Raw genomic sequence first — 22,724 nt, forward strand, 5'->3', positions numbered from 1 at the left:
GCACCTAATGGCAATGAAAGCGATTTGTAGCCTCCAAATGATGAAATGGCAATATTCATCGTTCTACTGTTTTTGCAACTTGGACAACTAATGTATGCGGGACTTGTTCAGAGAAACTTAGTGGTGTTGGATTCTCTCTGTCCTACTTTGCCAGGTCCCCTGAGTTTCCAAGTTGACGTGAGGGATCGCATTAAATGAACAGGAACCCTACATCATCATCAGTCCATCTTTCCCAAAGTTCACTGAAAAAGGACTTTTTTGCTTGGTTCCACATCAAACTGGTCCCTGTCCTTCCAAGTTTCACTCCACAAATGCTCCAAGGTGTAACTACCAGCGTGAACTGCACAAACTATATGTCATGTGAGTTGTATTTTAAGAACAGCCAGAGTTGAATGCTCCAAGCTGCAGAGTACTCTTAAGGGACTGTGTCTGAAAGACTTGTTCCAATCTTTGCAGTGTGAGTGGGGTGGGCAAGGTTGTCTCTGCCATACCTCAGCAAAGACTACAAGCCATTGCAGATGTTTTTACTCAAATACCTGAAAAAATCTGCTGCTGTCATCAACCTACCAGGTACGTCTCCCATATTAACATTGTGTTTCACTTTGCCAAGGCTTTGTTACAGGCTTAGAAAAAAAAATTAAAACAAAAAATGGACAAATCCTTTGAATACCCAGAAGTTTAAATGTGTGTGTATGTGCCTCAGTTTGCAGGCAAGGAATCGACAATGATGCCCAATGGGTTGAAAACAAACCTGGGTCCATTTTCTCAATACACAACATATTCTGAGCTCAAATTCTTCAACCTCTCTCAGGTAAGAGACATCCTACTGTAGATGTTCTGCAAAAGCAAGAACAAAATCTCCACTTTGTGGCAGGTCCACACACGGCTTTGAGTGTCAGGTCAAAGAGAAATGAAATTCAAATATTCTCCTTCTTTCTGTCACCAGGGAGCACTTTTGACCGTTCTTTCACCAACCCAAAAAGCTGAGCTTCTAACGGATCCAGACAGCGGTGCCTTGGAGGACGCCACCCTTGTGAAGGAGGTGCTCACAAACTTGACAGAGTCCGGGAATACAGAGCAGCTCGCTCAGTTTTTCCAAGAGTTCACAACAACTCTCCAGCAGGTAAATGCCAAACGGGAACTTTGACACATTTGTCCCAATGTCCTTGTTGCCGCAAACCCCGCTGATCATTTTGCAGGATTTTATTGGAATAAAAACTCCTCCTGAGCTACAATTTGGATCTGTTTCTTTGCAGACAAACACAACCTTCATCCAAAATGTGGCTGTACGAGAGACCATCTTAAACCTGACTTTGAACAGCCTTGCTCCTAAACTTGCCTCCTTTGAAGCAGAAGACTACGAGCTCTGGTTCCAAGTCTATCTGTCTCCTGTGATAGCAAGCATCCATCCTGACAGCCTGCGGGTGATACCCAGTAACATCAGCTGTGAATCCTACAAAGCTATGTAAGACATGACCCTTAAGACAGGAATCTGATTTGTTGGGTTTGATCCATATCGAACTATGATTCCATACTTGTCCCTATAATGAATGTTTTCTCCTTTTCAGAGTCACTGGTCTAATGCAAAGCCTGAAATTCCTGCCACTGGACATTTCAAAGAGCGTGAGATCTAGCTTGGCATCACTACAGAAGACCTTCCCAGGTTTGTGTGGAGAATGCCTTGCTGACCAAGTACCTTGAGAAAAGCCCAGTACCACTGGTAGTTTAAAATACATATTGACGGTATGTCTACTTTCTGTTTTCTTTCCAACAGCTTGTGCAGAATTTGATTCTTTCAAGGTAAGCCCAGGTTCAACAGTGTATTACACAGAATATCTACACCATGCCATGTACATTTAAAGGACTAAATTGTTCTGCATTTCAATTGTAACAGTAATGATACAAATGTTTTCTCCTTTTGAGAAGCTTTTACCACTAATCTAACAATTGTTGCTTTGTTTGTCCTCAGTGCAAAGAGACACATGTTGATGGTAAGTCTGCTGAATATGGCTCGTTTAGAAATTGATGAAAATGCCGAATTGGTCAAATACCATCATATGACGCACAAATCTGTTGTTTTTTACAGAAATGCTCATCTGCTCTGGGGTAGACAGGTAAGAGCCTGGCCATCGTATATGACGCTGACTTAGCAAATGACGCTGACTTAGCAAATGACGCTGACTTAGCAAATAAGTTTACAAAGTGTAACTAAGGTTGCAATGTTTTCTCATTACTCTGCACAGCTCCAATCTCCAGACAACACTGGAAGATGACAATTCCACTTCAGCCGTGTGCAATTTTACTGTCGTTGAACATGCCTGTGCCACGGTAAGATGCTCATGTGCAAGCTATAAGACAACATTTTGATCTTGGCTGTAGTATATTGTGGGAAAAACAACACATTCAAAGTTTGCTTTTCTTCTTCTTTAGCCAACAAAACTCACAGCAGCCAACCTGGCCACACTCTTGAAATGCTCTGTGGAAAGTAACGCACCATATGTGGTGGAAGTTTGGCAGCTTCTTTTCCAAAAAGCATCTTCCGTGCTCCAACAGGCTCTCCGACTGTTCGCCACCATGGTATATCCAACGCAATCAATTCGAAATACTCTAGGCTTTTTGCTGTTACTTCTACATCCAACTGATTTATCTCCCATTTCTAGGCCCCCACCACCATGAACTCTGCCTATTCAAATTCTCTTGATGCTCTGGGAGAAGTGGTAGTTAAAACCCTCACTCAGGATCAACTGAAGAGTGAGGATGCCATTAGAAGTCGGTTCCAGACAGAGCTCCGTCCGTTCCTGGCCTCTCCGTCAACAAATTTCCTCTCCTGCCTTGGCTCATACAACTTCAGCTGCCAGACATACCAGATTGTGTAAGTAGATGCCAGACTTACTGCATGACCGTACACACTGTCTGAAATAAACCTGCAGATTGCTTTGAAGTTAAAATCCTTTGCTCAAATTTCAGCATCGAAGCATTCAGCAACCAAAGCCCACTGATGGACAACAAGAGAAAGCAAACAGTCTTCACTCATTTCATCCAACCGTTCCTTTCCAGAAAAGATTTGCCAGGTAAAGGCAGGCTCCCAGGTCCTCCTTGGTAATGTCTTGATTGCATGTGGTTTAAACAAGGCAGGGTTCTGACTTCCTATCATTTTGCAGACCCTGGCTGTGTGTCATCTGCCAATGGTAGTCAGCTCTGGCTACAAGCCAACCTTGGAAATTTCTCTGAATTTGCAAGCATAGAGGATTTGCAAGCCCTCAATCCAAACTTCTCCAGTGTGAGTGTAACTAGAAAAGTTGCTTGGTGTCTTGGGGCTCTACAGACATTTCTGCCCTGAAGTTTTAAAGTTACGTCTACCTAAATTCTCGTTTTCTACCTTTGCAGGCCCAAGCCTTGTCAGAACTATCTCCCTCTCAGGTAGCACAGTTACTGCTGAGCTCAGACATCTCAAATGACACCAAATTGATTGATCGAGTCTTTGACCGACTGGAGGATGGAAACGCCGTTGACAACGTGGATCAATTCTTTACAAAGCTCACAGAGCAGGAGAAGGTAAGCTACACCATCAAGCGGCAAAGAATCCCTGTTTTAGAAACTGCACCTAATGGCAATGAAAGCTGATTTGTAGCCTCCAAATGATGAAATGGCAATAATTCATCCAGTTCTACTGTTTTTGCAAGCTTGGACAACTAATGTATGCTGGACTTGCTTCAGAGAAACTTAGTGGTGTTGGATGCTCTCTTGTCCTACTTTGCCAGGTCCCTGAGTTCCAAGTTGACGTGAGGGATCGCATTATGAACAGGACCTACATCATCATCAGTCCATCTTTCCCAAAGTTCACTGAAAAGGACTTTTTTGCTTGGTTCCACATCAAACTGGTCCCTGTCCTTCCAAGTTTCACTCCACAAATGCTCCAAGGTGTAACTACCAGCGTGAACTGCACAAACTATCATGTCATGTGAGTTGTATTTTAAGAACAGCCAGAGTTGAATGCTCCAAGCTGCAGAGTACTCTTAAGGGACTGTGTCTGAAAGACTTGTTCCAATCTTTGCAGTGTGAGTGGGGTGGGCAAGGTTGTCTCTGCCATACCTCAGCAAAGACTACAAGCCATTGCAGATGTTTTACTCAAATACCTGAAAAAATCTGCTGCTGTCATCAACCTACCAGGTACGTCTCCCATATTAACATTGTGTTCACTTTGCCAAGGCTTTGTTACAGGCTTAGAAAAAAAAATTAAAACAAAAAATGGACAAATCCTTTGAATACCCAGAAGTTTAAATGTGTGTGTATGTGCCTCAGTTTGCAGGCAAGGAATCGACAATGATGCCCAATGGGTTGAAACAAACCTGGGTCCATTTTCTCAATACACAACGTATTCTGAGCTCAAATTCTTCAACCTCTCTCAGGTAAGAGACATCCTACTGTAGATGTTCTGCAAAAGCAAGAACAAAATCTCCACTTTGTGGCAGGTCCACACACGGCTTTGAGTGTCAGGTCAAAGAGAAATGAAATTCAAATATTCTCCTTCTTTCTGTCACCAGGGAGCACTTTTGACCGTTCTTTCACCAACCCAAAAAGCTGAGCTTCTAACGGATCCAGACAGCGGTGCCTTGGAGGACGCCACCCTTGTGAAGGAGGTGCTCACAAACTTGACAGAGTCCGGGAATACAGAGCAGCTCGCTCAGTTTTTCCAAGAGTTCACAACAACTCTCCAGCAGGTAAATGCCAAACGGGAACTTTGACACATTTGTCCCAATGTCCTTGTTGCCGCAAACCCCGCTGATCATTTTGCAGGATTTTATTGGAATAAAAACTCCTCCTGAGCTACAATTTGGATCTGTTTCTTTGCAGACAAACACAACCTTCATCCAAAATGTGGCTGTACGAGAGACCATCTTAAACCTGACTTTGAACAGCCTTGCTCCTAAACTTGCCTCCTTTGAAGCAGAAGACTACGAGCTCTGGTTCCAAGTCTATCTGTCTCCTGTGATAGCAAGCATCCATCCTGACAGCCTGCGGGTGATACCCAGTAACATCAGCTGTGAATCCTACAAAGCTATGTAAGACATGACCCTTAAGACAGGAATCTGATTTGTTGGGTTTGATCCATATCGAACTATGATTCCATACTTGTCCCTATAATGAATGTTTTCTCCTTTTCAGAGTCACTGGTCTAATGCAAAGCCTGAAATTCCTGCCACTGGACATTTCAAAGAGCGTGAGATCTAGCTTGGCATCACTACAGAAGACCTTCCCAGGTTTGTGTGGAGAATGCCTTGCTGACCAAGTACCTTGAGAAAAGCCCAGTACCACTGGTAGTTTAAAATACATATTGACGGTATGTCTACTTTCTGTTTTCTTTCCAACAGCTTGTGCAGAATTTGATTCTTTCAAGGTAAGCCCAGGTTCAACAGTGTATTACACAGAATATCTACACCATGCCATGTACATTTAAAGGACTAAATTGTTCTGCATTTCAATTGTAACAGTAATGATACAAATGTTTTCTCCTTTTGAGAAGCTTTTACGACTAATCTAACAATTGTTGCTTTGTTTGTCCTCAGTGCAAAGAGACACATGTTGATGGTAAGTCTGCTGAATATGGCTCGTTTAGAAATTGATGAAAATGCCGAATTAGTCAAATACCATCATATGACGCACAAATCTGTTGTTTTTTACAGAAATGCTAATCTGCTCTGGGGTAGACAGGTAAGAGCCTGGCCATCGTATATGACGCTGACTTAGCAAATGACGCTGACTTAGCAAATGACGCTGACTTAGCAAATAAGTTTACAAAGTGTAACTAAGGTTGCAATGTTTTCTCATTACTCTGCACAGCTCCAAACTCCAGACAACACTGGAAGATGACAATTCCACTTCAGCCGTGTGCAATTTTACTGTCGTTGAACATGCCTGTGCCACGGTAAGATGCTCATGTGCAAGCTATAAGACAACATTTTGATCTTGGCTGTAGTATATTGTGGGAAAAACAACACATTCAAAGTTTGCTTTTCTTCTTCTTTAGCCAACAAAACTCACAGCAGCCAACCTGGCCACACTCTTGAAATGCTCTGTGGAAAGTAACGCACCATATGTGGTGGAAGTTTGGCAGCTTCTTTTCCAAAAAGCATCTTCCGTGCTCCAACAGGCTCTCCGACTGTTCGCCACCATGGTATATCCAACGCAATCAATTCGAAATACTCTAGGCTTTTTGCTGTTACTTCTACATCCAACTGATTTATCTCCCATTTCTAGGCCCCCACCACCATGAACTCTGCCTATTCAAATTCTCTTGATGCTCTGGGAGAAGTGGTAGTTAAAACCCTCACTCAGGATCAACTGAAGAGTGAGGATGCCATTAGAAGTCGGTTCCAGACAGAGCTCCGTCCGTTCCTGGCCTCTCCGTCAACAAATTTCCTCTCCTGCCTTGGCTCATACAACTTCAGCTGCCAGACATACCAGATTGTGTAAGTAGATGCCAGACTTACTGCATGACCGTACACACTGTCTGAAATAAACCTGCAGATTGCTTTGAAGTTAAAATCCTTTGCTCAAATTTCAGCATCGAAGCATTCAGCAACCAAAGCCCACTGATGGACAACAAGAGAAAGCAAACAGTCTTCACTCATCTCATCCAACCGTTCCTTTCCAGAAAAGATTTGCCAGGTAAAGGCAGGCTCCCAGGTCCTCCTTGGTAATGTCTTGATTGCATGTGGTTTAAACAAGGCAGGGTTCTGACTTCCTATCATTTTGCAGACCCTGGCTGTGTGTCATCTGCCAATGGTAGTCAGCTCTGGCTACAAGCCAACCTTGGAAATTTCTCTGAATTTGCAAGCATAGAGGATTTGCAAGCCCTCAATCCAAACTTCTCCAGTGTGAGTGTAACTAGAAAAGTTGCTTGGTGTCTTGGGGCTCTACAGACATTTCTGCCCTGAAGTTTTAAAGTTACGTCTACCTAAATTCTCGTTTTCTACCTTTGCAGGCCCAAGCCTTGTCAGAACTGTCTCCCTCTCAGGTAGCACAGTTACTGCTGAGCTCAGACATCTCAAATGACACCAAATTGATTGATCGAGTCTTTGACCGACTGGAGGATGGAAACGCCGTTGACAACGTGGATCAATTCTTTACAAAGCTCACAGAGCAGGAGAAGGTAAGCTACACCATCAAGCGGCAAAGAATCCCTGTTTTAGGAACTGCACCTAATGGCAATGAAAGCTGATTTGTAGCCTCCAAATAATGAAATGGCAATAATTCATCCAGTTCTACTGTTTTTGCAAGCTTGGACAACTAATGTATGTTGGACTTGCTTCAGAGAAACTTAGTGGTGTTGGATGCTCTCTTGTCCTACTTTGCCAGGTCCCCGAGTTCCAAGTTGACGTGAGGGATCGCATTATGAACAGGACCTACATCATCATCAGTCCATCTTTCCCAAAGTTCACTGAAAAGGACTTTTTTGCTTGGTTCCACATCAAACTGGTCCCTGTCCTTCCAAGTTTCACTCCACAAATGCTCCAAGGTGTAACTACCGGCGTGAACTGCACAAACTATCATGTCATGTGAGTTGTATTTTAAGAACAGCCAGAGTTGAATGCTCCAAGCTGCAGAGTACTCTTAAGGGACTGTGTCTGAAAGACTTGTTCCAATCTTTGCAGTGTGAGTGGGGTGGGCAAGGTTGTCTCTGCCATACCTCAGCAAAGACTACAAGCCATTGCAGATGTTTTACTCAAATACCTGAAAGACTCTGCTGCTGTCATCAACCTACCAGGTACGTCTCCCATATTAACATCGTGTTCACTTTGCCAAGGCTTTGTTATAGGCTAAGAAATGAAAATAATTAAAACAAAAAATGGACAAAATCCTTTGAATACAGAGAAGTTTAAATGTGTGTATATGTGCCTCAGTTTGCAGGCAAGGAATCGACAATGATGCCCAATGGGTTGAAACAAACCTGGGTCCATTTTCTCAATACACAACGTATTCTGAGCTCAACTTCTTCAACCTCTCTCAGGTAATTTTATAACTAATTTTTAAGGACCGTTAAAATGTTTGCACCGTCACAAGGATAAATCTGTTAATTTACCATTTTCTTCTTAAATCTTTTGATATGACAGACAACTATACTGAATTCAGTTTCTTCTGGACAAAAAGCTGAGTTTCTCCTTGAACCGAGCAATCTTTCCAATGCCACCCTGGTCATAGCTGTATTCAAACGTTTCACTGCATCAGCTTCTCTGGAAGACCTGCAGTCTTTCTTTAATGTCTTTGTTGATGGCCTTTCAAAGGTAAGACCAGTGTCTCTCATTTATATATTTTGGCTTTTTTCAGTCAATCTGTAATCTTGCTCAACTTCCCTTTCTTTCCATTTCAGCCTAACGTGACTGTTGTCACCCCCAGCGTGCGTGAAAATGTGTTAAATTTAACAATAACAGCACTCGTGCCAAAATTCCACCTTCTAAACTCTGAGGGCTTCAGGTTATGGTTCCAGGTTTACCTTCCATTGTTCCTCCCAAGTGCCAACTCAACAACATTTGAAGTCCTTCCAAGAAACATCTCCTGCAGCTCCTATCAACAAATGTGAGTGAAACTTCAAGCCCATCTTCCTTCTTTTCTAGCAGTATACTGAATTAACACATTTTTCTCTATTCAGTATGAAAGGATTCAACAACGTATTCAGCCAACTGTCTGAGGCACAGAACCAGGGGTTTCTAAAGTTCGCATTGAGCTATCTCAAGGGCCAGTTGTCCTCCGGTAAACTCTTTTTAATAACATAGTAACTTTGGATTTTCTGGACTCTATGAAATGCATTATATTGCGATTCATGTTCAATAGAATTTAACCATTTGATCATTTGATGTTTAGGATTCTCTTGTGTCGACTCTGGGACTGACACTACTGACAGAGACTGGCTTCAGGAATATTTTGGTCGGTTCCGTTTTCAAGCCTCTTTTGAGGATTTTCTGTCCTTAAAGAAAGATTTTAAAGGAGTAAGTATTGCATTTTAGTCCTGGAATTACCATATTTACAATGATTTTTAAACACATGGTAAAAATAAGGTGATTACATTCCTCCCAAAGGTTTGCTTTTTGACCCATATATTGATGCATTTGATTGGGTCTAAATCAGAAGAGTAAATAGACAAAATATTTTTTATGGCTATCATTATCTGTAGTATGAAGTTATAATGTTAATGAGATATGATCATCTATTTTTATTTTAATATTTGAGGTTAGTACCAACAACACCTTTCAGCATGAAGGGGATAGTATTAATCAGATGTAGGGGATTTATGGGAAAGGGTTTGGGTACATACATGTGCCACGCTGTCATCTACTGCTGATAATAAGAATTGCCAGAACAGCAGTGGCTTGTTTGTCTAAAAGAAAAGATATGTCCATCATGAAAGGTTTGCTGCTAAACTGCAGCAAACAGTTCGGATCGTGAATGGCTGAGGTATTTTTAAACTGATTGATGGCTTCTTGTGTCTAGGCTGAGGTGGCGGATCTTCTCACTTTCAGTCAGCTGAAGGAGCTTGCAGCAATCCCCTCACAGCTAAATGGAACGCAAGATGTCACAAAAGTCACGACGGTCATCGACCCAGCAGACTTTGCTGCTTTCTTTGATTCACTCTCACAAGCAGTTGTGGTAAACAAATCATAGATTTTTATGTTCTGCTCAGTGATTATTTGTGTTTATTTGTGATTATGGTCTTGGGAGAATCCAGGTGCTTTTCACAAGGTATAAACCTCCACAATTTCTAAAGCTGATTAAGATCAGACAATGTTTGCTTTGTTTTTTATGGTAATATCAATTATAAATTTTGAATTTATCTCATATTTTGGGCACAATGTTTTTTATTAAGATGCTTAATGTTGCTTAAATTTAAATCAGATCTCATTTGTAATGCAAGGGAAAGAGAATTTAAAGTACCTGGTTGTGTTTAATATTCGCTTTTCAGTCTATGAAAGATCTCAACTAGTTCAAGTGACTAGTATCTGCAAGTTGCCACATGAACAAATGGTTAAATAGTAAGTCAGTGCAAGCAGGGAGCTTTGATCAAAATTATTTTACGTACATACAATCATCCACAACAAGATGGTGGAAAACAGCTCAAAATTCTCGCTTCAACAAACAAACTGCTTTCACTTGAGTATTATATTACGCTTGTGTTTTGTAGTGTTTTAAGCTTGTAATGTTTCTAAAGCTGGAAATAAAAGCATGATTCTTAGTTTTTTCCCAATAAGTTAACTTACCACCATGAGCAGCTTGTTTGATTCTGGTGCCGGCTCTGTTTCACACAAAGCAAATTTCCCACCAGGCCCAGCCGGAGAACTACACACAGGAGGTGAAATCTGCCTTCCTCCACGTGATCTTTGACAGAGGGGATCTTGCAGCTGTCGGTGATGATGACTTCCTGCAGTGGCTGATGCGACTGAAGCCTTTACTCGTTGACCTCTCTCCAAATCTGGTGAACCGCTTTGTCAGCCTCGCGGCAAACAGGAGCTGTGTCATCAGCCAGGAGATGTAAGAGTTTATTTACCATCCAAACGAGAGTTTGCGGGACATTAGAAAACGGTGTTTCAGCTGTACAATTCTGTTTGAAATTGTGTAAAAAAAAAATTCTAACTGGTGAATTCAACCAATGTTTATTTAGGTTAAACGTTCTGGACACACTACAGACAACGCTCAGCAACATCACTAAAACAGAGATCTACAAAAACATCCTCCTTATCCTCCAAGGTTTGTCTTTAAAAATGTTGCACAGCACCCGAATTACCAGAACAGATTAAAAAGACAGGAGAGCGTCTGAACTCTAGCTCCACATGTGGGTGTAAAATATTATATTTTACATTGCAAAACAGATCAAACGCCGCTGAAGTGCTACAGCGGTGGAAGCTTCTACCTCTTCCTGAAGAACACCTTCCTCAGCTTCGGCTTTCCAGATGTGTCGACGCTCATTTCTCTCCTGCCACCGACACGCAAGTCAGAGGTGAACATTATTTAACTGCTGAAAACAGACCTAGAGTAAGATTGGTGTAGTTTGAGTATGTGACGATGAAAGCGATGTATCTGACAGAGATTTAAACCATGTTACCTTTTTATTCTTCTCCAGCTCCTAAACACCATCAGCACCTCAGAACTGGGTCAACTCCTCAGTCAACCGGGGGTAATTAATAACAGTCCAGATGTCTGCATCATCTTCAGCCACTACAACAACACCGCCACCTTCCTACAGTCGGTATGTCCCTCTCGTCAGTTTAACATGTTTGTAGCATCATCTCAGTGGTAATCTGTGTGGGTTCTCCTCACCGTGTCATTAATGGGTGCCCCTGCAGGAGGACGTCCCAGATGATGTGAGGAGGACCATCCTCCCCTGTGTGTGGCCCTTGGCTCTGAGCAGCAGCAGCAGATCTGAGGTTGATCTGTGGTTTAACTTACGCCTGAAGGACTACCTGAGGTTCCTCACCAAGGAGCTCATTAGTTCTACTCAGGTCCAGAACGCCTCATGTCTCGCCTTCCAGAAGCTGTAAGTCGGTGTTTCGCATGGATAGAACATCGACAAAGGGTTGCATGAATTTACATTTCCAATGTTTGCTGTTCCTCAGGGTGTCTTTCATGGGAAATAACTTCACCTACAACAGCTCTGAGTTTGGTCGGGAAGACGTGTACACCAGCATCAGGAGCTACCTGAGCGCTGGTGAGGTTTTGGAGTGAAGATCTGATGCGGCACAGATGTCTGAACTAGTCCTTTATGCTTTGATAATGTTTTTGATTCAGCAGCGTCTATGGATTCTAGAGCAAACATTAGGAAATAGAAAGATTAACCACTGACTTTAAGACATAAACTGTTTGATTCTGTGTGCTGTACGACATCGACCAACAAATGAACATCTATTACTTCATAATCCTGGACCATCAGGGAATTCAGCTGCCTACAACATTGATAATCCCTGTTTTTCCTCAGGTTCTGGAGTCAGATGCTACGTTCCAAGAGATCCAGAACTGAACTCTACCTCCTGGTTTGTCAACTACATCGGCAGCTTTATCACATTTATCACTCTGGACGATCTCACCAGCTTTGTCAACACCACTCAGGTATTTCCTCAAAATCTTTATGTGAAACGTCTTGATAAACAATAGAACTCTGAATTTTACAGCTGATCACCAGACCAGTGAGATCCAGCAGGTTTTGTTTGAATTTCTCTCGCCTGTTTTACATGTTTTTTTTTTTTTTTTTTTAAGATCAAGGTGTTCTTGGAGGATAAAGCTAATCTGGAGCTCTTTAATAACACAGCCATCCCACAGGACGTAACAAACTACTATATCATCCAGCTTTTTGAGTTGAACCCATCCTTTGGACTCCTGATGTAATTATCCATCAGTTTAATGAAGAAATGTTATTTAATAAATGAGAGAACCAGTTTCAGTCACTTTGTTGAAATCCTCTAACACGTCACCTTTCCTTCAGGCTTCCAGGCTCTCTGTTGTGCTCCTCGGACATCCCAAGCTCTGTATTTTCTTCTCTTAATGAAGATGATACGATGGCCATCTTGGACAAGCTGAAGACTTTCTGCAATGGAACAAGAGATCCTGAGGTACTAGATCTTGAAGGTCTCACACAAAGAGGTTCTGCTCAGTGCTACTCCTCCTCTTCTTCCCAAAGATCTGGGAATGTGGAAATTTAAATAATTGGAGGGAGTTGACTCATTTATACTAACATAGTCCTCTTGTAGCCAGGTTTCTGTGAGACAAAATAAATCAATCTGATTATCGGAAATAATTTAATTAACTAACAAGGTCTTTGGAGCGAGAGACCTTATATTTAATAGACCACATTTAATTGTTTTATTTTTTGGTTCAGGGTGAGTCGTATTGATTTTTATTAGATTTTTATGATTTGTTCCTTTTAGATCAGTTTTTGATCTGTTAAGTTTTGGCTGTGGGAAAGACACCGTCTCAATAGGATAATGGGTGGGTAACAGTACAGAAGCTGCAGAGAGGTGTGTTAAACTACGGCTCTGCTTCCTGGTCTGGACCCTGGGTTGTCAGCGTTTAGGAGAACTAATAAATCCGGCCAGATTCCTAGAAAGAAGAGCAGCACCATCCAAAGTAGGATGGATGCCGTCTCTCCGGATCAGACCAGGTTTTCCCCAGAAAGTTCTCCAGTTATCAATGTAGCCCACGTCGTTTTTAAGATTTCTGTTTTTCTGGTATGCAGCAATTAGTTGATCCTACTGATGGGATGTAGGAAAACAAGATGAAGTACAAATATCCTCTATAGCAGCTTTCCATAATTTTTTTGATTATTAAACCTTTATTTAACCAGGCAAAAGACCCATTGTGATCGAGACCTCCTTTACACACGTCATGGTGTGTTGCTGTCAGAACAACTAAACAAACATTGACAACATAAAATATGAAAAAACTTGTCGATTGTAATGCAAGTGTTGTAATTTAATTGAAATAATAATGGCCACTGTGTTCTTGGGTTTGCTCACTGATGCAATAACTTTACAGTAGAATACCCTATCTGAAAATCTGGGTCCATATAAAGGTTCAGATGGTGTTGCCATGCTGATCTGTTCACCAAAGGATAATTTATACAACAGTATGTTGAATATTACCTGTTGTATTAATGGTAAAAGTACTAAAAACAGGACAATTTGACGTAAAAGGTTTACATGAAGCATTTCTATATGATAATACATGATGGTGTGGAGGGTCGATGTGACCAGAACCTTAGTCCACTGCCATAAACAATGCCTGTTGCGTCCTGCAGATTTCTGCAGCCCTGGCATCCAACATCAAGACCGTCACAGCGCAAACGTTCCAGGATCTGGGAAGTGCCTCTTCAGGCCTGACAAACAGCCAGATCCTCTCAGCGCCTCCTGGAGCGCTGCTTTCCTCTTTGTCCACTCTGGGCTCAGTGACCACCTGGGGACAGGACCAGGCCAACACCATCATACGCTCCATCACCTCTTCAGGTTTTCAGGTACGGGCCAGACGTTACACGCAATTATCACACGTCTTTAGTTATTTCTTCTATCAAGTACTTGTAAAAAAAGACTTGATTTGATAGGAAGTTGTCTAGAATCAGGTTCCAGTTCCTAAACAGTTGTTTTAATGGACGGAAATATGACCGACAGATCACCAGCTCTGCCTCCCTGGAGTCCCTGGGTACTCTTGTAGTTGGAGTTCCTTCAGCGTTAATGGACAAGATCTCAGCTGCTGAATTACTCACCGCCTCCAAGAACCCACTGCTGGTCTCCAACATGCTGGCGGCCCCAAAAGTCGTCCAGGAGACTTTTATCAGAAAGGTGAAGGTTCAACCTTTAGAATAAAGCCTGACCACATTCCTCCATCAGCATCTTTCCAGAGCAAAGTGGGATTAAAACCAGAAATATCAGCCACTGCTCCGTGAGGGATGGGTTAAATGTTCTCTTCATCTTCTTCTAATGTTTAAAGCAGTGCTACATTTGTTGGATTTTAAAACAAAGTCTGTAACAATGATCACATTAATGATGAAAGTCAGCCTGTGTGCTGCTGTGCAGTGAGGGCATGTTTTACGTTTCAGTCGTTTACATAAATCGCTGCTGCATCTTTATCCTGAAAATTAGTGCAATTTACTGTGATTTTTCAAGCTGTATGCAAACGAAATTTTGTTGTGTACGCACTTTGTGCATACACAATGACAAATAGATCTTTCTTTCTATCTATCTATCTATCTATCTATCTATCTATCTATCTATCTATCTATCTATCTATCTATCTATCTATCTATCTATCTTTAGTCTCATGCATGTTTCTGCTCACCAGATCATTTCTGTGGACACCAGTCCAGCCAAAGTGGTGCAGAACGTCCCTGACGCCTTAGCAGCTGAGATCCCACCCTCCCTGCTGGTCTTTGCTGAGGGGACCGCAGACATCAGTGTGATCAACAACAAGAAGTGGACATCAGACCAGGTCAGAGCTGTTTCCTGTTATAACTGCAGAATAGATGACCGATTGACCCGGGATGAAGACGCCCATGTTGAGGCCTTCAGGGTTAAATGGTGGTAAAGTTATTGTAGGGTTAGGGTTACTCTCTAACCCAGGCGTCTGCAAGCTGTTCCATCCACAGAGCCATTTATCCCCTCAGTCCACCGCATCAAAACTCGCTTAGAGCTACATGAAAACGTTTCAGTTTTGATAAATATCTACTATAGGAGATTTGTTGTCCTTTAATTTTTATTAGGTTTTAAAGACAAAAAAAAAAGAGGATGGATTTTTTTATGGGATGTTGATACTTGCGGAAATGATGTAAGAAAAGCAGCACAGTTTCCCACCTAATGACAAGAAAACCTGATCTAAAGATTGATCTTAAAAAATATCAATGGTGTTTTTAGTGTCATTCCGCTGTGTAAATTCAGAAAACTGCTCAAATCTCCATTTGTTATTATATATGTATTTTAAAAAACATTACTTGGTTCTTTATCATTTTAGCCGCGGTGATTAAGAGCCTTGTCTAAGCCACAAGCTTTCAGCCAAAGTCAATTTACCTAAGAAACGCGGTTTAAAAGAGATCAGATCAATCTAAACAATCTAAATGAAACGTGCAAAGGTGACATAAGTGAAAAAATGCCTGAAGGTGGTCGAACAGTTCTGCAGGTCGCTCTAATGGACCCGAGCCGGCCCGTCCGGCCCTTCCAACATGATGTTTCAAATTTATACACATGTTTAAACCTCATAGCCCTCCTCAAATGTAACGGTCCACTTACTGGCTCTGAACGATCCGGTTCACTTCGAGAGAGAGAAAGGTGGACCGAACCAGAACCAAACCGCAATAAGAGGCACTGACCTGAATTACGGAGCGGAAACTAGGTTCTGGTTCTGGTTCTGGTTCTGGAGAAAGCTCAGCCAAGGTCCAAATGCAGGCAGAACCCAGTCAGCACAAACTCTGGACGTCCTGCAGGACAAACCTCCGCATTTCCCCAACGGCCACCGTGCTGCATTCAGGTGCAGCTGGGACACTACGCTGTCGAAGTCCAAACACGTCCAAAGTGGTTTAAATGCGTTTTATTCTTATTTATGACCTCAGAATAATGGAAAAAATGTCTAAACATCAACATTAATCGCTTGCTAGTGTTTATTGTTGTTTAATCTCTATATTCAGGTAACACCATGGCTGTGTATACTTCTTTAGTCATTGAAAATAATTCAATATCCAGTCAGCTTTAAACGTTCCACTTTATTTATTTTTTTTAAAACATAATAAAAGCAAGTTAATTTAAGAAATTGAACATTATTTGTTTACTACTGACTGAAGTAAACAAAAAAATAACAGTTGTATATTTTTTCTTGACTAAAGTGTACATACGCGCAATTTTACAAACCCAATACTTATTGAATCAGTAAAAGGTAAAGAGTTATTATGTTTAATTTAATAACTCTTGTTTACTCAACCAAACCTGAATTTAATTTCTTGCTTTTCACATTTCAAAACAGATGACTAACATTTCATTGTCTTTTTTTTCCCTTCCTTTTATAGGCCAGCTTGTTTTTTGCAAATGTAGCTGAGACAAATTTCGACTCTGAGCAGTGAGTGAACAATCTTACCAACTTTGTCGTTAGGTATGTATTTTTCCCGAGACTTTATAAGGTGTAACAATTGTCTGGGCTTTTCCTTTTCTTCATTCAGGCTTTCTTCATCTGTGCTGCAAGGCTTCACATGCGGTGCGGTTAGGAAAACAGGAAAACCCCGATTCAAACAGTTGATCCGTGCATGTAGGCCAAGGAAAGGCAGGGCTAAGGTGGAGCTGAAGGAACCACAGGTAAGATCTGTTGCAAATTACCAAGGCACTTGAAGTAAAGCTGAGTTCACACATTTCAGAGTTGTAAATCTTTTCATATGATTCCCTCCAGCTGACCTGCATGTACAACCTGCTCCGTGACGACCTCTCTCTGAACTTCACAGATTATCCTTCAGACATGCTTCTCTACTTGAAGTGAGTCTTTCTCCAAGCATTTGGCCGTCTCAACAGCATTATTGTGTCACTTGCTTGTAAACGAGACATTTGTACTAAATATGTTGTGTATCAATGCACTACAGCATTCAGGATGTCCAGAAAGGAAACTGCGGGTCCTACTTTTCTGCACTGGGTGCTGCAGACTTCACTGTAGCCTCTGGTATCTTGAACAAGGGCCCAAAGAAGTTCAGTGAAGCCAAGAACTGCTTGGTGAGTCCCAGTAAAATCAAGAACCATTATAAAAACATTTCTATGCCAGTCTCCCTACCATAATATGTTACTTTATAGTAGAAAACATTACCTGTAGGCTACCAATTACTGTATGTATAGTAAAGAGCTTCACTGATAACCTGGCTGTCATGTTTTAGGGGATCAGTGGCCCCCGCCTCAGCAGAGACAACGTGGAGGTCCTGGGGAACATGGCCTGCAGCCTGGAAAGATCCGACATCGAGAACTCAGATCCTCTCATCCTGGAAAACCTCAAGGCCTGCAAAGATCTCTCTGACGGCCAAGTGGCTGCTGTGGAAACACTGCTGCTATCTGGGAAGACAAAATACGGGTACAAAAGCTGAATCCTCTTATTTAGTTCGTATGAGAAATTAGTGAATTGCTTTTGTCCTTAATTTTAATATGAATTGGGATAAAGGGATGTTTGTTGATAAGAGGGCTCTGCCATTTAGAAAAGCCTTAAAATACGGAACACTGATGTTAGAGTCTCTGCAAAGTGGCAGCAAACACTTACGTGGTCATTGTTGTACACAACAACACAAAGGACCCAATGGAGCCAACAGTGATCAGCTGCTGGTTAAACAAACATTTTTTTCTCTGGCTTCATTGTTTTCTAGATGATAACTTTTATTTGGATGTTTTTGTCATATTTAAACATCTTGATTTACAGAGATGTAACAAGCTGGAACCAACAGACACTGGAGAGCCTTGGGACTCTTCCTTTGTACTTAACAGGATCGATCTGGAGCCAGTTCAAGGCAGTAAGTCTTATGCTGTTGAGATGTGATATCAATGCACTACAGAATTTAACAAATTAAACTCATTTCTCTTTGCACGAGAGTACTGACTTTCTTATATTTCTACCTTGTCAGCCTACAAAGAAAAGGTTCCTTAAGAGGTTCATGCCCAACTTAAGGAAAGAAAAAACACAGAAGAAGAAGCTCAAGAAGCTGTTTAAAGAGATCAACCCTCGATTAACAAAGCGAGGAGCAGGTAAATAGCTTTAGAAACCAGCTACTGAAACCAAGACTTCAATACAGAAAAAAAAAAATATTACACAGCAAATTATTCAATTACACAAGTTGGAATGCCTCCTCTGCAAATCAAACCCTTGCTTTCTCTTTTTCATTTCTAAAAGGATGCACCGAGGGCAACATCACCCAGGTGACCGTTAGCGACCCGTCTTTCCCCTTTGGCTACGATCTGCTGCAGTTTGACCTCTGCCTGGACGTCCCCGTTCTAAAAGACAACCTCAACTCCATCTGCCAGAAAGTGGATGATGACGGCTACCAAAAAGTCATTCTAAACAAACTCAACCAGGTACTATGGAATCATCTTTTACTTTTATAAAGAGAATAAAGTCTCAGACATCCACTTTTTTTTATGCCTCCCCATGTGCTGGTGCAGAGATTCCCAAATTATTTTAGGCACAACTCTTTATGTTGCACAGAAAAGCTTTTACAGACTTTATTGTAATTCTCCTGAAACATTCAGGGGTGCCAAAAGCTGAGTAGATAAAAACCAGCGTTCCTCCACCCTTTGGGCCCTTAGGCTTAAATGTTGAGACTGTCCAGATGCATGGCATGTGTCTGCCTGTTATGAATTTTATGACATTAAAATCCATTAACAGAAATATTAATTCTGTGTTTATTATATCTCACCTTGAATATAAATATTGAAACCTGGATTGCCTGCATTTATATTCACTGCTCACAAAGATGAAAAGACAGACGCAGCCTCCTGAAGAAATATTGAGAGAAGTTTTCTTTTTGACCTTGGCATGTATACGTGTGTAGGCATGAGTGTGAACATGTCTTGCATGTATAGGGTCCACTCATGTGTGCATGCATGAATTTGCACCCAGGGGTTACATGGGGCCCTGAAAAAAGGGCAGCTCGTAGTGAAAGAGGTTGTTAAGCTGCAGGTTGTGCTCAAAATCTTTGTAAATTTTCTAAAAGTAGTACAAAGTCTTGTTGGTTATCACAAATTAGTTTAAAGACAGCATTTGGTGTACTCCCGTTTTAAAGATGAGAATAAAGCATTTAACCTCTAAATTCAGTGTTTGTTTAACATATTTTGTACTAATCTCTGTACTTCCAGTCCTTCCCCACTGGAGTTCCTGACCAGGAAGTACAGATGCTTGCCTCCGTATCTCGCGCAGCAACACTTGATGACATCTCTAGATGGAACATCACTAGCCTGGACACCTTGGCAGCTCTCATGGACCCTGAAAATGGACCCTGGGAAAAGCCAAAGGTACAGCAGATGGACAGTAAACACTACAAAAACATTCGTTTGGCTGTAGTTTGGTCTCTAGATGTGTTTTTCTTCATGTTATATTTAGAGCAAAGAAATCATCACCAAGTACCTGAACACCTCTGGAAATTCCCTGGGCAGCAGGGAGCTGAACTTTATTGACTCCAACCTTTGCTCATTGGACACCAGCATGTTGCAGAACATCACATCAGACAGTATTGGGTTGGTGTCAGCATGAATAAATAAATAAGCATATCTAGCATGACATGTCTGCTGTTACAGCTTCACTGAGTGCATCTTTATCTTCACTCTTGTCAGAAACGCCAAGCTTCTTAATGTGGCATCGTGTTCAGCTGAGCAGAAGAGAGTCCTCTATGAGATCAGCAACAGCTCCTTCAGCATCCATCGGGATAATCCTGTTATCTTTTACAACCTGGTTAAAGGCTATCTCGGTGAGCCTTCATGCTAACTGTCTAGTTATCCGTCCGAGTAGAGTTCAGTCCGGTAACCTTCTTATTACCTGTTGGCAGGCGGAGCGCCTCGAGCAGACATTGTCACGTTATCAACACAGAACATCAACATGGATGTCAACACTTTAACGAGTCTGGATAAAGATGTGATATCTGTAAGTTTACATGAAGAAAGCAAAACCAGAAAAAGTGGTTTATGCCTAAGTAGTTTCTGAGGATGAGATGTGATTTTAGTGGCCAACACTCTCAAGCATTATTGCATTATCTGTGTGGTAAAATTAAAGACTCTTGGCACCGAAAGGCAAACAGTCTTCCTGTTCCTGCTTTTTCTAACAGGGTTTGACGGTGACAGACGTCCGAGGTCTCATGGGGGAAAATCTACCAGATCTGAAGCTGTTTGAGAATGACACTGTGGTTCAGACCTGGGTGACCCAGCAGCTACAGTCTGACCTGGATACGCTGAATCTGGGCCTGTTAGGTGGCAGAGCAGACCCGATCACGCCAGCACCTAGCTCAAACACAACCGCCACCAACATGACAGGCCAGAATACTACAGGCGGCACTAATATTACAAATGGCACCGTGACACAGGGTAAAATATGATGTTTTCGTTCTATATGTGGTTCTGGTGGGGTTTAAGAAATTCCTTCTCTCCAGTTAGAATTAAAAACAGTATAAATGAGGCTCAGTGTTGATCAGAACTTCAGCCAAGATGTCCTACCAAGCTAACATGGTGGCTGGAACATTTTTGAAATGTGTGAAGAAATGAAAAGCATTTCATTAACATTTATTATGAAAGAAGTGTGTCTGAATCATTTGATTTTGACAATCAGCAGTGGGATTTCTGTATTGAACTTTTTTTGTTTCCAGCTGCTGAAGCTACCTGAGCTTCAGCAGCTACGGAAATATTAGACTTCTCATGTTTCGGCTCAAAGTGATCAGACAGCTACTATTGTAATGAACCTTTCTGCATTAAGCAAAGATTTTTCTTTCTGAGCTAATGGTTTAATGGTGTTGTGTCTTAGGCCTCATGTAGATTTGACTGTTTCTCTACATCAACATGCCACCGTCTAACAAACCTAATTCTTATTTTTAGGAAACGGAGACAGTTCAAATACGCCCCCATCAAGCACACCACCACCTTCACAATGTGAGTGTGCTTGACCTTCAGTTTGTTTTGCTTCATTTAAAAATATGGCTTATGTAAGAAACTCTGTTCTAAATGGTCTGTGTTTGATTTCAGCTGCGACCACAAGTGGTTTCCTGGAGTCTGCAAAATCACCAGCCTCTGTTCTCCTGGTAGCTCTGCTCTCGGCTGTTCTACAAGTACTACTACAACCAGCCTAAACAGCCCCTCTGCAGCAACTATCCTGGGGGTTTAACCAAGAAGTTCACATAGTTGAGTTATTATTACTAGCTGTTTTATTTATTCACATGTAGAAAACATGCTTAATTTTAATTCATTTTCAACTCTTTACTATCCTTCTATCTTAGCATCATGTTACTGATTTGTCTCTAAAAAAATCAATGAAATCTTTAAACGTTTAAATAAAAATTTGTGGAAATTAAATTAAATAATAATTAAATAAAGTGCATAAACAATGATAAATCATGATATACATGAATTAGTTATCTTTTAATAAAATATAATTATTTTCTCTCTGTACTTTGAATATGTACACAATATATAAATAAATAAATGCTTATGAACACAAACATTTTGTGTGCCTCTGTTTCTAATGTGACATAAATCTTACAAAACCTCAAGCATGTGACATAGTTTGGTTGTAAATCCACTTAAAAAACGTGATATAAAACGTATGTAAAGTATCTATAGAAGCAGTACATTTTAGAGCATTGTAAAGGGATGCTGCTATGACTGAACAGAAGGAAGAAAACACAGGAATCAACGTTCTATGTTTTTTTGATAGGCTTATAAAAACCAGCAAAAATAATTTTAAAATAAATAATTTTCTGTTACATTCAAGGAGGTACCTATCTCATTTCCAAATAGAAACATATTTTAAGCCTGGGTATTGTTAATTATGTAGTATTGGCCTAATCCTGCTTCACTACTGAAGGCCCATTTTTACCCCAGTTTAAGATTTGACAATAAATGCGAAAACATTGATCAGAGGTAAAACATTGTAATATGCATATTTAATTTATTAGAAATTAAATATGGAGAAAGAGTATTATATTACCATTTGTAGTGTTCATTATATGGTGCCCTCATGGTGATGCAGAAAGTCTGTCTAACTGTCACAAGTCTGAACACATCTTTTTAAGGGTGAGACCATCCCATGTTTTTTCAGGAGAAGGAGGAATCTGTTTCGAACAAAGGAACTCTCTTTCTGACCCATCCTCTCCGGCAATAAACCTTCATGTGTTATCTTACCCAGCAACGGGGGGGGGGGAGAGACATACCTTAAGCCTGGGATATTTTTCTTAACAGCAGGAAAGAGGTATGAATAACAAAAGTTACTGCTGTAACTATGGTTCTATGAATCCCAGATGACCGCCAGAGGCGGTGCTTCAAGTAGTGAATGATCATTCTTGCGCATACGTAGGTCGAGTACTATTGACAACAAAGTCACCTGTGACCTGCCGGGGACCCACGTGACTCTATATAGTCACGTGGCACCCGGCATTCAATCCCTCAATCTTCTTGTGAAAAGCAGAGATTCCGAGGGACCAAGCACTCTGGCGGTCATCCGGGATTCATAGAACCGTAGTTACAGCAGTAACTTTCGTTCTATTTCAT

General features: G+C 41.2%; 1 protein-coding gene across 1 annotated transcript; it reads left to right on the top strand.

Moving 5' to 3' along the window:
• The first annotated feature begins 724 nt into the window (after nt 1-724).
• Nucleotides 725-21,667, top strand: LOC110368332. The gene is made up of 63 exons (XM_036135100.1): nt 725-811; nt 947-1,123; nt 1,257-1,465; nt 1,569-1,663; nt 1,775-1,800; nt 1,970-1,991; nt 2,087-2,114; nt 2,244-2,328; nt 2,431-2,577; nt 2,661-2,872; nt 2,968-3,071; nt 3,162-3,280; nt 3,388-3,555; nt 3,762-3,961; nt 4,058-4,170; nt 4,303-4,409; nt 4,545-4,721; nt 4,855-5,063; nt 5,167-5,261; nt 5,373-5,398; nt 5,568-5,589; nt 5,685-5,712; nt 5,842-5,926; nt 6,029-6,175; nt 6,259-6,470; nt 6,566-6,669; nt 6,760-6,878; nt 6,986-7,153; nt 7,360-7,559; nt 7,656-7,768; nt 7,905-8,011; nt 8,115-8,285; nt 8,372-8,577; nt 8,651-8,751; nt 8,863-8,987; nt 9,490-9,645; nt 10,319-10,524; nt 10,655-10,740; nt 10,863-10,990; nt 11,114-11,239; nt 11,337-11,527; nt 11,607-11,698; nt 11,966-12,096; nt 12,244-12,368; nt 12,470-12,596; nt 13,781-13,993; nt 14,148-14,318; nt 14,818-14,964; nt 16,529-16,578; nt 16,679-16,811; nt 16,903-16,985; nt 17,090-17,216; nt 17,375-17,565; nt 17,905-17,995; nt 18,107-18,227; nt 18,373-18,554; nt 19,335-19,490; nt 19,579-19,712; nt 19,809-19,942; nt 20,021-20,115; nt 20,297-20,552; nt 21,057-21,110; nt 21,204-21,667. Exons 1-63 carry the CDS (start codon nt 725-727, stop codon nt 21,305-21,307), a joined length of 8,124 nt encoding a protein of 2,707 aa, XP_035990993.1. The 3' UTR covers nt 21,308-21,667.
• The last annotated feature ends 1,057 nt before the right edge of the window (nt 21,668-22,724 follow it).

This window comes from Fundulus heteroclitus, unplaced genomic scaffold, assembly GCF_011125445.2.
Source record: "Fundulus heteroclitus isolate FHET01 unplaced genomic scaffold, MU-UCD_Fhet_4.1 scaffold_99, whole genome shotgun sequence".
In the NCBI taxonomy this organism is placed as follows: domain Eukaryota; kingdom Metazoa; phylum Chordata; class Actinopteri; order Cyprinodontiformes; family Fundulidae; genus Fundulus; species Fundulus heteroclitus.

Bases quoted from the DNA above. Each gene is read 5' to 3' on its own strand.
- LOC110368332 (XM_036135100.1), top strand. From the start codon at position 725: ATGATGCCCAATGGGTTGAAAACAAACCTGGGTCCATTTTCTCAATAC. The intron at 1,992-2,086 runs GTAAGTCTGCTG...TGTTTTTTACAG, and splicing joins CAAAGAGACACATGTTGATG to AAATGCTCATCTGCTCTGGG. The intron at 14,319-14,817 runs GTGAAGGTTCAA...TCTGCTCACCAG, and splicing joins AGGAGACTTTTATCAGAAAG to ATCATTTCTGTGGACACCAG.